At 37.9% G+C, this 14,158-nt stretch overlaps 1 protein-coding gene across 1 annotated transcript in view; it reads left to right on the top strand.

Annotated features, from left to right (window-relative positions):
* Positions 1 to 14,158, top strand: part of TTC39A (tetratricopeptide repeat domain 39A) — a 2,407,335-nt gene that overhangs the window by 2,346,401 nt on the left and 46,776 nt on the right. The window contains exon 17 of the mRNA XM_044086086.1: positions 7,509 to 7,625. Coding sequence (XP_043942021.1) covers positions 7,509 to 7,625 — 117 coding nt within the window. The remainder of the gene's footprint in view (positions 1 to 7,508; positions 7,626 to 14,158) is intronic.

Genomic DNA, 14,158 nt, shown 5'->3' with positions numbered 1-14,158 from the left:
TGACAGCACACCTTAACTGGCCATAACTCTTTTCTTAGGTAATTAAGCTGCCCTTTAAACCCATCCACTTAAGGAGAATTCCAAAACACATGCTGCTAGGAACCTACCATTCCATCTGCATATATCCAGCAAACACATGAAATTCCAGAGAGCATTACACTGAGTCTTATCCAAATGTAAAAGTACTTTTGGAGACACACCCAAAAATTCTAAATTTCCTGGAGTGAGTTACTTATCATGGAGTTTTACGTACCCCTTTCCTTAGTTTAGGGGGTCATTGAAAGTTTATTCTCAATGTCTATCTTCACTGAATATAAAGTTTACTGATCACCTGCTTATCATCCCTCTCCTCTAATATATATATATATATATATATATATATATATATATATATATATATATATATACAGCGCCCCTTTTGGTATGCACCTTTCCAAGCACCGGCAGCAATTGGAGAGACTAAGGTCTTCAGCATCTGTCGTATGTGGATTGTCTGAAATCACTGTCATTTTACTTTGTTTCATACAGACTACTCAGACTTGATCTCTGCCTTGCATATAAGACAATGCCTGACCCTGTTTTATTGGAAATGTTGCATATCTGCAAGTCAAATGGTATACGGGTTACTCGATGTGAAGACCTTAACCTGGTATGTGACATTAATAGAACCTGTCTCCCAGAGGTTACCACACTTTGGAACAGACTCCCACTTTGTGTTAAACAAAGCACCTAATTGGCCCTCTTCATACCGGGTCTATATTAGATACTCGAACGTTTAAAAGTTTGACTACCATATAGTCAACACCATATGATCGAACTTGCAAAAGTTCGAATATCTAATTAAAAAAATAAACTACACAAAACACCTACCTGGATGCTCTAAGCACCCCCCACACCCCCCGCTTTTTAAATATACCAACTCCGAGATCGCACTACAGTGCAGAAAACGGAAATCTTCCCATTCCATGCTGGACAGAGATCTCCGTTACAACGTTCAAACATTCAAAAATCCGATCATATGGTGTCGACCATATGAGATTCAGAATTTTGAATGTTCAAACATTCAGTATAGACCCTTCATACCAATAGTGTATGGCCATATTACATGATCCAGGCAGTATTTGCGAAATGGTGCAACAAGCCACTGTATCAGATGAAACACAGTCTTGCTTTTGCTTACAGTACAGCACTTGTTAGCCTCATTCAAAAGCAATATAGATGTATTCATACCTCTCAACTGTCCAGATTTTTGCAGACTGTCCAGATTTTTGTCTCATATCTTTGTTTGTTCCTCATACAATTTGTGGTTTTCTGGCAAATCATTGAGAATTGATGTCAGTAAATAGTGACATACATTAAAATTTCAGACTTCATATTCTTCAGAAATGCATGCTAACACAAATCCTGTTATTTTAGCAACGTTTATAAGAGCAATATTTAAACCGTGTCCAGATTTTTGGGTATTTGTCCCTCTGCTGTTTTAGGCTCTGTCCAGATTTCTTGCACTAATAGGTTGTGAATTATGCTTATAGTTTGGAGAAAAGATATTGGGATGTTCAAAAGAATGGCTTACTGTGATCTCATACGAAATTTGAAGCCGATACTAGACATTGAAACAGCACTGTGACAGGCATGTGTACTGTATCGCATTACACAAAAGATGCGTAGTATTTAGCACTGATGACTTCACTGGTATACTACACCAGTTTATACTTGTGCACTGGAATAAAGCAAGCATGTCATTCAGATTTTTTGAAATGGAAGTAGGAACATTTGCATGCCGTGAAGGACTGTATCCCTTTTTCATTCAGTGTGTGTTAATGTTCTTCTTTTTTAATACTTAAAAACCCCAAGCTTTTTTCTGCCAAGCCTCCAGTGAAAACTTGATACTCACATTAACTTAACTGATCTGTTTTTAGTGAGTTCACAATTTTTGTGTTTAATTTCAGTGACTGCTGTGATATCACTGGTTACCACTGAGATTTCTACTCATTGACTAGTTCAGAAGATGAACGGCACTGAACAAACCATCAGCTGGCTTCTTGGGACATGTGATCAGTTGTATCCACTATGTGCTGCTAGTTTAAATTTCATGCTACTACCATAATTCAGTAAGGCTCATTTCTTGTGACCACAAACAGTGAAAACTGAATTAGCCATATGGCCTTGTCACCATAGTGCACTAAACACATAAGTATCCCCCCAGTGTATGTTTACTGATACTATCACTGACTTAAACAGCCTTCAATAAGTCTTAAGAACTAAATGGATTGGGACAGTCTATAAGCTGTACACATTAAATATGAGGTACTGCTGCCTAGTTGAAAGTCAACTATAGAATGGTAGCCTAAAAGTGCTTCATTTACAAACCACTGCTAGCATGACAAAAAAAAAACAGTAACATAAATTTGATGAAACCTTTATATATTATATTGGAAAAGGTATATTTAGGTACATGCTATACATAAGGTAAGTTTAGGAACAAATACAAATCAGAGCATAAAAATGTTTCAGAATATGCTGTGATGATTCTTCCTTTTCAGATCACCTTCAGTAGCTAACATGCCACTAAGTACTCATACGGGCATTGCAAATGAGTTTAAGAAGGGCTGCAAAACAAGAAACCAACCAAAGTCTGTAGCATGTTCCTTAAAAGACTTATGTCTGTTTGGCACTGTTATGCGGAAGTAGAGTATAACTTGTTTTATTTTTATTGCAGCATTTAAAATGTACACTTTTAACTGATGTACACGACATTACCTCATACTGCACTAAAGTTACAATTTTAATGACATAAACTCTTATATGATGGTTTAATCATATGCATAACCAGATTTTAGATGCTATGATATTGGACCCAATGCTATGCTGCTGAAAATGGAAAGTTTGACTGTTATGACCATTTGGCCAGATAAACATTGTCAAAAAAATTCAAATACACATTTGTTCTATGAAACAAGACTTTCATTTACAGGTAATAGCTGCACTTGAGGGTATCTGCTGCAAATGATGTAACATAAACGAGAACTCATAGACATAAACTAATCTTGAGATTCTCTGTTATAACTGAAAATTTATAACAGCTCTCAGCCAGACAGCAGACATTTTCTGGTCCTTTTCAAAGCTAGCAATGATGTAATCCTCATGCTGCCTTCATGTTGATGATCCACCAAGCATTTTTTCCAGATTTTGGGTATGTAGCTTGGTTAAGCTGATTTAAACATATAAAGGATTACGACTGGGTCCCAGTCATAGTTAAGTTGTTAAGTGTTTGAAAAATGACTGTCAATAAATTCACCATGAAAGCAGATTGAGATTAATTTCTTGGCATAAATGTTTCAAGTTTGTTGCTGTCAGAAACCCAATCATATTATAAAAATCCACGCTATAAGTGTTCATATAAGTTGGTTTTAAAATTTTAGAATTAAGTTTATTTTTCCTCTTTTAAAGAACTCCACTTGGATCATCATATTCTTCACATTTATAGGATTATAACATTTTAAAAAGCTCACACACATATTTGAAGAATGATATAACTCATATAACTCCCATGTAATAATAGGATAGCTGAAGTTTCCAAGGCGATAGAATTGTGATGAACTGTAATATTACCAAGTTCAATAAAAAATGTGGTATTCTGCAGTTGGCAAGACAGTTTTGTTAACCAGCAGTCTGAATCAGCTTTCCAGACATGTTTAACATGATTTGGATGGTGTTAACATTGGATCACTGTTGTAGTAGCCCAAACTATTTGAGTAACATTCTGCCAGGAATATGACCAATCAGCCAGCTTATCTAAGCCTTCTACAAACTATTACTGCCAGGAGCTCTTGTAGAGCTCCATATAAAAAGTAGTTGAGTGCCAAAAGCTTAAGAGCTTTTCTGCAACAAAGTGCGCCCCTTTTGCGGGCTTCATGGAACTGATGGTCTGCTAGGGATCCTTCAAGGCTAGACAGTTAATTCCCTTTCTGCGGAAATCCTTCCACTGTTTTATTTTTCTGAAGAAAACTAGTGTTTTTTTTTCTGTGAAACTACTATTTGCATTTAGGAAACTTATTTTGTTTTGACTGTCATTCTGCAACAAGGGTTTTTATTATTGTGAACTGCTGTGAAAGCACATTGTATTTAAATCTTATTCTAATATTATTGTATAGAATTTATGTGTTAGTGGCAAGTCTTGGTACTTTTGGGAGATGTGAGGATACTTTTATCTGATGTATTTACCAACTCTTACTGGCTTTGCTGACCATCTTTAAGGCTTCCTTTGTGGCTGGAACTATGGTCTCCTGTGTTCTTCCTTCACCTATCCGCAACAAGAAGAAAGTTGTTAGGGAGACTTTGGGTGTCAGGCCAGCTCCAGTTTTACCTCATCTGGTAATGGTTGAGTCTGCTGTATCCAGATTTGGTTTTTAAACTGCCAGGGCTAACATGTTGAAGTTTTTACTTCAGTCTTTTGGGAACATGAGAAAGTTAACCTTTCCACTTCTGAAGTGAAAAATTCTTTGAATGCCTGTTTTGCATCTGCTTCTTGTGTAATTAAATATACCTTATAGTTTTCTTATTATACTGCCGTTACTTTCTCAAGGGTTGCTGCTTCTGGGTCAGAGCTGAGGTGAGTAAGGTTTGATGAGAAGGGAAATTTAATTCAAGGTAGATAAAAAACGTTCAACTTTCCATTTTTAAGGTAAATAAAAAAATTTCTTCTACCTCACCTTCCTTTTTCAAAATGCAATTCAATCAGCAAGGTGCCAACAAACAGGATTTTAAAAAACAGTGGCAAGGAGGCCCCAAAAAGAAAGGGAAAACTTATTAAAGTCAAGGACAATTCAGAAAGTCAGAATAACTGGCTCTTCGGCACCCCCTACCCCCACCCTGGCTTTCACTCTCTCTCGCTCTGTGTCCCTCTCTCCCAGCCTCTGTCTCTCTGAATCTGCATGTTCCTTTGTGGCACCAAATTTTTTCAGACCACTGGATTCTGCAAGTCACTCCTCAACATGGGTACACTTGGCAGTGGGAGTTCCTTCTTTACTCCCTCCTTTCCAGGGGATTCCACATTGTCCTGTAAACTAAATATTGCTGTTTCATTCAGTTCTGGAACAAATGTTATCTCAGGGAGTCATAGAACCAGTGCCTACCTGCCAGATGAGCAAAGGGTTTTATTTAAGGATATTTTCTGGGGCCAAAGAAAGAAGGGGCCTATTGGCTTGTGCTACACCTCTAATTTCTCAGTCTTTTTGACAAGGTCCCAAAGTTCAAAATGTTATCCCTTCAGACCATATTACCTATTGCCCTTTACAGCTTTCATGGTAAAGTAAAATTTAAAATATACCTATCATCACATTCCAACTGGCAGACATTTCAGACCTTTCTTAGGATTTTCTGTATCTGTCTTACATTATCAGTTCTCTGTTTTACCCTTTGGACTGTCTACTAGTCCAAGGGTTTGGATCCAGTAATTGCGTATTACTTATTGAAGACTATAAGGCATTTACATTTTTCCCCTGTTTGGACAATTGTCTTATATTGGCAGACTCTTTTTCCAACTGACAAAGATCCTAAACAAGTGTTCTAGAATCTTCCACTCAGTCTGGGTTTTCATGTGAACTTACAGATATCTTCTCTCATCCCTTCTCCCATAGTAGTTTTCCTGGGATGTCTGTTAGAGATTGCCCTGAGAAGAGCATATGTTCCTTCAGGCAAAGATGACATGTTCCAACAGTTCTTCTTGAGTTTTTTCCAATTAAAAGTAGGTATCTGTCAGGGAATTTCAAAGGATTCTGGAATACATGGCTTCTACGATTTGTGTGATTTCCTTGGTCAGACTTCACATGAGAAAACTCAGTGGTACCTCAGGTCAGTCTGGACTCAGCATCTGCACCCATTATCTTTTCAGATCCCTCTGGACCCAACCCAATTTGATTTCTTCAAGTGCAGGTCATGCCAGCTTAGCCTGGTGGACTTCTTGGAGAAGGTCACCAACCATTGGATCAGGGTGAAAATGGTTCACACTGCCTAACTTGACCTGGCCAAGGCATTTGATACAATACCTCATTTGGGCATAGTTGATAAACCCTTATGTCACCCACTGGATAACCAGCTGTCTCACAGATAGGACCCAGGAAGTTAGAAATGGAGAATCCACCTCTACAAACAGGCATGTCACATGCAGAATGCCTCAGGGATTGGTCTTGGGACAGCTCCTTTTTGACATCTACTTCTTGAAGTCAAGACCAATGTCAGGGGCTTCTGGTTGACGAGATTTGCAGATGATAGCAAATTTGGAGCAGTCATAGAGTCCACCATCAATACAAAGGGCTGACACAGACAAGTAACTTGTGTCAAAGTCACAGACTAAAAGTATATATACCAAGAAATTAATAATATATTTTGGGAAGTCTTCCACCCCTGGTAACTATTATATTGACAATACACCCTTAAGAGTTGACCCAGTAGTCCGGGACTTGGAAACCCACATAGATTGCCTTTGACAATCGTGTGTCTGCAATTGTGAGGAAAGCATTCTATGTTGTACAGCTTATAAACAAAGGTATGGCATCTAGGTCCAAGGAGATCATTGTTCCACTGTATTTATCATTGAGTACGATGCCCCCTTTGGTATGTTCCTAACAAGGCACATCCAACAACTGGAATGCTCACAGATGTTTCTCACTAAAAGAATACAGGGCATAAGTAGCATATCCTGTGTAGACCACCTCAAAGTCCTATCCCTGTATTCTGTCTCCTGTAGACTGTTGAGGGGAGAGCTATGACTACAGTACAAGGCAGTATTGCACCCCACCCTTCAGGATCTCCGGCATATCTGTAAAAAAGTAGCACCAGAATTACCTGTTCCCGATACTTAAACCTTGCCTGTGGTATAAATAGGACCTGCTGGAAAGACAGGTATGTATCCCAGAGACTACCATTTCTCTGGAACAGGCTCCCCCATCCATTTGAAGGAGAGTTCCTCCCTAACCCAATTCAAGTGTAACGAGGACAAATGGACAGGGAACAGGAAATTAATCCTTGTTTTAACATCTGTCTCTGTAATGGACACAGGCAGCCTGTAACTGGTTCATCTCCCAGGCCCCTGCTTGTAAAGGTTTCTTTTCCAAAGCCCCTGCCTACACTTATTGAGGGTACCAGAACTTGTCAGAGATTTGAGATGCATGGGTAGGCTTAAAAAAGCCCACGTGGTCATTAGTATAGTACACACTTATGAATCTATTATTTGTAGGTAACACAGTCAGTCCCAGTACAGCCCGTTCATTGATTGAATGGCGCATACATGTAAACAAACAGTAACAGTGAAATTCTGAAATGAATGTTAACATTATATACCTGCACAGGTGAGATAACTGATGGTAATTTTCCTAGATGCTGAAGTAACATTTTACAGACATCATCTGAACTATCTGCACACAATGGATGAATAGTGTAGTAAAGCATTGCATGATTTGTTGTGAATTCATTATAAGGGAGTTTTCAGTCTTTTTTGTCTATTGCAGTGAAAAAAATGTAAAGTTTGACCATTACTTAGTTCCAAATGCCTTGCTGGAGCACAGTCTTCTACTGCTAGAACAAGGGAAGAAAGATGAAGCAGTGAAGTTTCTGGAAACTGCCAAGTAAGCTATTACTTGTTTTTCATTCTGAAAAGACTTGTTTTAAACATGCACTGTTTATGCAGATGTTGCATAAACAGACACATTTTTTTATTATAGTACTGAGTCAGAATGGCTGAGCCCTTATGCTGTCATTTCTTTGTTCTGTGTTTATTTATTTATGGGCAGTTGGGACATAATTTGTCTTCCTGGTGTTAGCCTTTACCATATTTCATTTGTATATTATAGGATTATGAAAAAGGATAAGCTTTACAACTTCCTGCATGTTTCAGAATGAGTTGTATCTTGAAGGACACTGTGACCATGTACTCAAATTATATAATATTGCAATTTTTTTCTACCTATTGTCAATTAAAGTCATCCTTTGTGACCATCACTAACACTATATGCTTAATGTCTTCATTTCCTTATAAACCAAGGCCTTCTGCTACTCTTCATGATGATTTATTTGAGAATTTGTCTTTCTGGTCTGGCATGTAAGCAGCATATTTGTAGTTGATCATGAGGTAACATACTGAATATTACCTTGCTCATTATTTACTGATAAAGCAGTTAATTTGTTTTCCATACAGTCTTCCTAAAAAAAGAAGCAATGAGTGTCAACTAGCCCACTTCTGAAACATGTACTGGTCAACTCAACTTCCCTTACAGTGCTTTTGACAAAACATTTCACTAAAAAGGCAAATGCACAATCCAAAAGTTATGAAGAAACAATGGATACTCATTTTTGTTTGATGTACTTGTTTTGTTTATTAATAAATAACAATATGGCCATAAAGTTATTATTTAAAACATTTTAAATGATATATATACTTATAAATGAATATAAATACCAAACAATATATAGTGATTTTCATTGGATCTATTTACATATTTAAAGTGTGCATAAATGTGTATGTGTGTCTCTGTCTGTGTGTAAGCACACACACCTCTTCTACTGGGGCAATGAGTCGGCGTCCTTTCCAGGATGAGTTCTTATGTCTTGAGCCCACTGACTGGTAGGATAGGCTACATCACCCCATGACCCTGAACTATGTTAAGTAATATACTGGAAAATGAATGAGTGACACTTGTAGAATACAAATAGAGTGCATATGATATTGGAGGGTGGCCTAATGGTTAAGGTGTTTGCCTTACAAACACAAGGTGCAGGGTTTGAGTCTCACAAGGGATAATTGACTAGGCTTAAAATAGCTCGCAAGGGCAGTTAGCCTAGTACTAACCTATGAACCTATATATATATATATATATATATATATATATATATATATATATATATACATACTTTTACTGTTCCTTTAGAACAAGATATGCTGTGAATACAGCAAGTGGAACCTGCAATCCATTTTTATGATGGGATGAAACCCAAACAGCGCAAAGTAAGAAGTCAAGCCATAAAGAAAAGCAAAATGAGCAGTTAAAATACAAATGAATCCCAAATCTGAAGTAATTTACAGATACTTCACACATTGTCTGCATAAACTACAAAATTAAGCCATAATAAGAAGCTCAGATCAGCAAAGGTTAGTACCAACAGCTGACTGAGCAGTGTTATCAAAAGCAACAGAATTGGGCTCCAGGATTACGTGGTCCTGCCAAGACCAGATTCACACTCCATCTTGTAAGCAGACACCTTAGAGTGGATATACAATGTACAGTGGAAGAAGGAAAAGCAGATCAGCCTCCCTTGAGCTCACCTCAGAGTCAAAGTAAACTTTATTGTCATACAGATCAACACAGAGGAAAAAGTGCATATCACTGCACAAAATGTTGATACTCAGCCTCGTACCATATGAATGACAATTTACAGAAGGAAGATAGATTACATTAATAAAAAAATTAAATTAAATAAAAATAAAAAAAGTAAGATACAAAAAAGTAAATAAAGTAAAACAAGCTTGAACGCTCTATTTACATCAGAAACACAACCACAACAGAAGGAATAGACTCAGTAGAAATATAAGGATATGCAAAAAACAGTACTATAATAAATAAGAGAGGCACACGTAAATTTACCCACCACCAATATATACTGTAAACTTACAGTTCACAGTTTTCCTAGTGCAGATAGAGATGTATGAAGTGAGCTATTCAGAGAGTTTATGTAAACAGCAGTGATATATTGCATACAAATGTTTTACCCATGTAGCGCGTTAGGTTATGGGTTTGTTATTCATCGGTCTGATAGTGTGTGGAAAGAAGCTGTTATGCAGTCTGGATGTCCTGCATCTAATGCTTCTGTAGTGCTTCCTTGTTGGCAGGAGTTTGAACAGTCCATGAGCTGGATGGTGTATATATCTCTCAATAATTTTTGGACTCTGCCATAGCATCTGTTTGAATATATGTCCTGTGGGGATTGAAGGTTGGAGCCATTGATTTTTGTGGCCTATTTAACAATCTTATCCAGTGCCTTCTGATCAGCTTGAGAATAATTTCCTTAGCAGCCAACAGTATTGTCATTGCACTTTCAGTCATGGCTCTGTAGAGGGTAAGTAGTACCTGTGGGGTGAGGTTAGCTCTATGAAGTCTCCTAAGGAAGTGGAGATGTTGTTGAGCTCTCTCTGTAAGGTAGGAAGTGTTTGTGCCCAACCTTAGGTCTTGTGAGATATGTACTCCTACGAATTTGGTGCTATTTACTCACTCCACTGCAGCACCATTGATGATGATGATAGGGGTATGTGGCTGCAGTTGACAGCTCAATCTCCCTTTCGAATAAAACAAGATAAATTACATATTTATTTATTTATTTATTTATTTTAACATTTGTTTACTGGGGAAGTCCGACTGGGCAAAATTGACCATTCTCAGTGGAGGCCTGGGGAGAAAAGCTCCACATAATAACATAACAGTCAGTATTTTAAACAATAGTGAAACAACCATAAGTGATGATAATAATAAATCACATAACATATTACATTTCAAGTTGGTAATAAGGCTAGCAGGATCATTTAGTAACACATATTTTGACAGTTACACTTAGTATCAAGAAATAATTCAGTGGAGTATTGTCGCAGAGATACAACAGCTTAATATACAATGGAGTAGTGCCTCAGATATACCTGTTTGGTACTGTAAAATTATGCTTAATGTTATACTTACAGTCACATGGGATCAGTAAGCAATTAGAGATAAACTGACAGTAGAGAGTAGGGAGAGAGAGGGTGAGGATGGGAGTAAGTAAGGTATTCAGTAAGCATAGACATATAGTGAAAGTGGAAATTAGGAAGAGAGAGGGTGAGGAGGTGAGAAATGGGTTCAGCCTGGTGAGGAGCAAGAGCATAATCAGTTGTCATTTATGTGGTATTTTAGCAGGTTTTTGAAGTAGGTTTGCTGTGTTTAGTATGTTCTAGGGTGGCAGGGTTACATGATTTAGTTAGATAGTTAGAATATAGTGAGTCTCCAAAACTGTTTTTGGATTTTATATCTTCGAGTAGTAATTTTTTTGAGGATCGTAGAATCCTGCTGTTGAGGTTAGTTTGTGCTAGGTCCTGTAGGGATGGACATTTGTTGGGTAGTTAAACTATGGAATGGGCTATGGTAAGTTGGTTTAGGGTTAGCAGGTTGGGCAACTCTAGCTATTTCAGTTGTTTCAGAGCAAGGCAATGATGGGTTCTGTAGGGCAGGTTAGCAGAAAATCTGGCTATCTTATAGTAGCATGATTCAAGTTTGCTTAAGTCTGATTTTTTGAGGTTAGTAAATATTGGGGGGCGTAGAGTAAAGTGAATAGTAGGTGGGTCCTGGCAATAGCTTGTCTGGAAGAGTTTGTTAAGAAAGGTTTTATGCTGTACAGGGAACCTAATTTAATGTGGGCCTTTTTGATGACATGAGATATATGTTTGTCAAATTTTGACTTATCATCTAGAATGACACCTACTAGCTTGGTTTCTGAGGTGGGTTTAATTAGAGTGTGATTGGATAAGGTGATTGTAAAGGCATGGTTGGGGGAGTTTGTTTTGTGGCATTGGTTAGGGAACAGCATTAGTTTGGTTTTGTTGGTATTAAGGATGAGTTGGTATTTTTCTAAGAAAGACTCAATGGCAGTAAAAGATTTTTGAGTATTGTTTTGTAGTTGTTTTAGTGTAGGTGCGGTACAGATGGCAGTGGAGTCATCTGTGTATTGTATGATGGAGCAAGGTTAGTAGCTTTGTGCAGGTTAATGGTCAGAACTGTGGAGGCCCAAGAATTGAGCCTTGAGGAACACCTACTGCAATGGGAAGTGGGGAAGAGAGGTCATCTTGCCATTTGACTGATTGATAGTGGTCAGATAGGTAATTCTGGAACCAAATGAGAATGTTTCTAGATATGTCAAGTGATGCACGCCCATGTAGGAGTTGTTCATGGGACACTGTGTCAAATGCCTTTGACATGTCAAGAAATATTGAGGCAACCATTTGGCCATTATTTTTGAAGGTTGACAGTACTGGTAAATTTGAGCAGTGACGTTCTGGTACTATGGCCTGGTCGAAATCCGTGTTGTGCATGGGAAAGGAGTTTTATTAGATAGTGGGTGTTGCATCAGTTGAGAGTGGATGCACTTTTCTAAGATTTTAGAAAGAAGGGATAGTATAGGTATTGGCCTATAGTTAGATAGCTCTAGTGAGGAGCCTCCTTTGTGGAGTGGGATTATGTAGGAGGTTTTCCAGATTTTAGGTACATACTGTTCTGTGATAGATCTATTGATCAGTATTGAAACTGGGTAGCAGATTACCTTGGCTGCTAATTTGAGGTAGTCGTTTGGCAGCTTGTCAGCGGCAAGATTTGTGGGTTAGAGATTGGCTTAGCAATTTCTTTATTGTACTTGTTTGGACAGGTCTGAGAGACAGATAGGTAGGTGAATTGGTGATAGTAGGGAGAGTGATTTGTTGCCGGGTATTTTTGTTTTTTTATGAGTGAGAGGATGGAGTTTATGAAAAATGAGTTAAAGTGGGATGCTGTGCTTTCTCTGTGTTTTTGATATTTAGAGATAGGGTAGGGTAGGGGTATGGCCTGGATGGATACGCTGATTGATGGAGACCCAGAATTTTTGTGGGTTGTGTTGATGCTTGGACTGAATGTTTGTATAGTACAGTTTTTTATCCCCTCTGATTTGCTTTTTGCAGACATTTCTTAGGTGGCAGTAGGTGTCTAGGGAAGGTTTTGATTTGTTGGTTATATGTTGATACCAGAGTTTGTCTCTTTGTTTTAGTAACTGTTTGGTTTCTTTAGAGAGCCATGGGTGGTTGTTAGTTTTTGTTCTTATGTGTCTTATGGGGGCAAGTGTGTACCATCAAGAAATATGTTATTGAAATAATCGACTGCTGAATCTAGTGGGAGGTAGTTTAATGGGGATCAGTTACAGCTTAGTAGTATTTGTTTAAAGGTGTCTATGGAAATTTTTTTTGTATTATGTATTTGTTTATACATTTGTGGTTTTCTGGGTGAGCTACAGTGTCTTAGAAAGAAGGTTAGTAGGTGGTCAATTAGGCTGTCAGGTAGACAGCCTGAAAGGTGGATTAGACAGGATTTGTTAGTCAGGGTCCAGTTGAGAATGGATTGTTTGTTGCTGGTTTTGTCAATTCTGGTGGGTGAATGAATCAGTTGGATGAAAACTTGTAGGTTGATATGATTTGAAGGGGTTATCTGATAAGTAGGTGTACCAATCAGTATTGAAATCACCAACTAGTATAGTTTCTTGGCTAAATATGGCTGAGGCCCATGAGAGAAGAGTTTGTATTGTGGAGGGGTTGTTATTTGGAGGTATGTATACAGCTAGTAAGACGATATGTTTGCTGTTATTGATTTTTAGATGTGATGCTAAGAGGTGTATTATCAGTATCTGGGATGTTTACCTGCAGTTTTTCGAAATTAAGAGTGTCTTTATATAGAATTGCTACTCTTCCACCTCATTTTGTTGTCCTGTTTTGTCTGAGGATATTGTAGCCAGGGGGAATGATTTCATTATTGTTGATGTGGGGATTAAACCAGGTTTAAGTACAGCAATGTCAGGAATGTATATTGATAGGGTGGCATGGCGTTCATGTATTTTGTTTGCAACTTCTGAGGTTTATATTTATGAGGAGGATGTCAGAGCTTTTTTTGGATATGTTGGAGATTAGAGGTGAGGTTTGATTTATTGTTGGTTTGGGGAAGTTGTTTGTGATGGCTGTTTTTTCTTGGGTGACAGTAGGGCCAGGGTTGCGGTGTATGTCTCCACATAAATGAAGATTAGATTTGTTTACTTATACTTAGGGGAAATCTTTGGGAGGTATAGGTGGTTGTTTTAGTGGTATTAATGAGGGGTTAGCATGGTGGAGGTATCTATATGGGAATAGTTTAATACTTGTGGAGTTGTAGACGTGGGGTGCTATGTCGAAATGAGAGAGGTCAGGTAGAGGTAGGTTTGTTAAAGGGTAGGTGGGGGGTTTTAAGTAGATTACAGGAGGGTTGTATGTGTAGTTAGGAAGAAAGCAGTTAATAGTAATGGGATGAATAGTATCCACTGATGAAAACCTTTACTTACAGCATTTAAAACATTTAAAACTTTGCCTGCTATCAAA

This window comes from Protopterus annectens, chromosome 10.part0, assembly GCF_019279795.1.
Source record: "Protopterus annectens isolate FY-2018-M chromosome 10.part0, PAN1.0, whole genome shotgun sequence".
In the NCBI taxonomy this organism is placed as follows: Eukaryota; Metazoa; Chordata; order Ceratodontiformes; family Protopteridae; genus Protopterus; species Protopterus annectens.
This window is presented reverse-complemented; position numbering and strand designations above follow the sequence as displayed.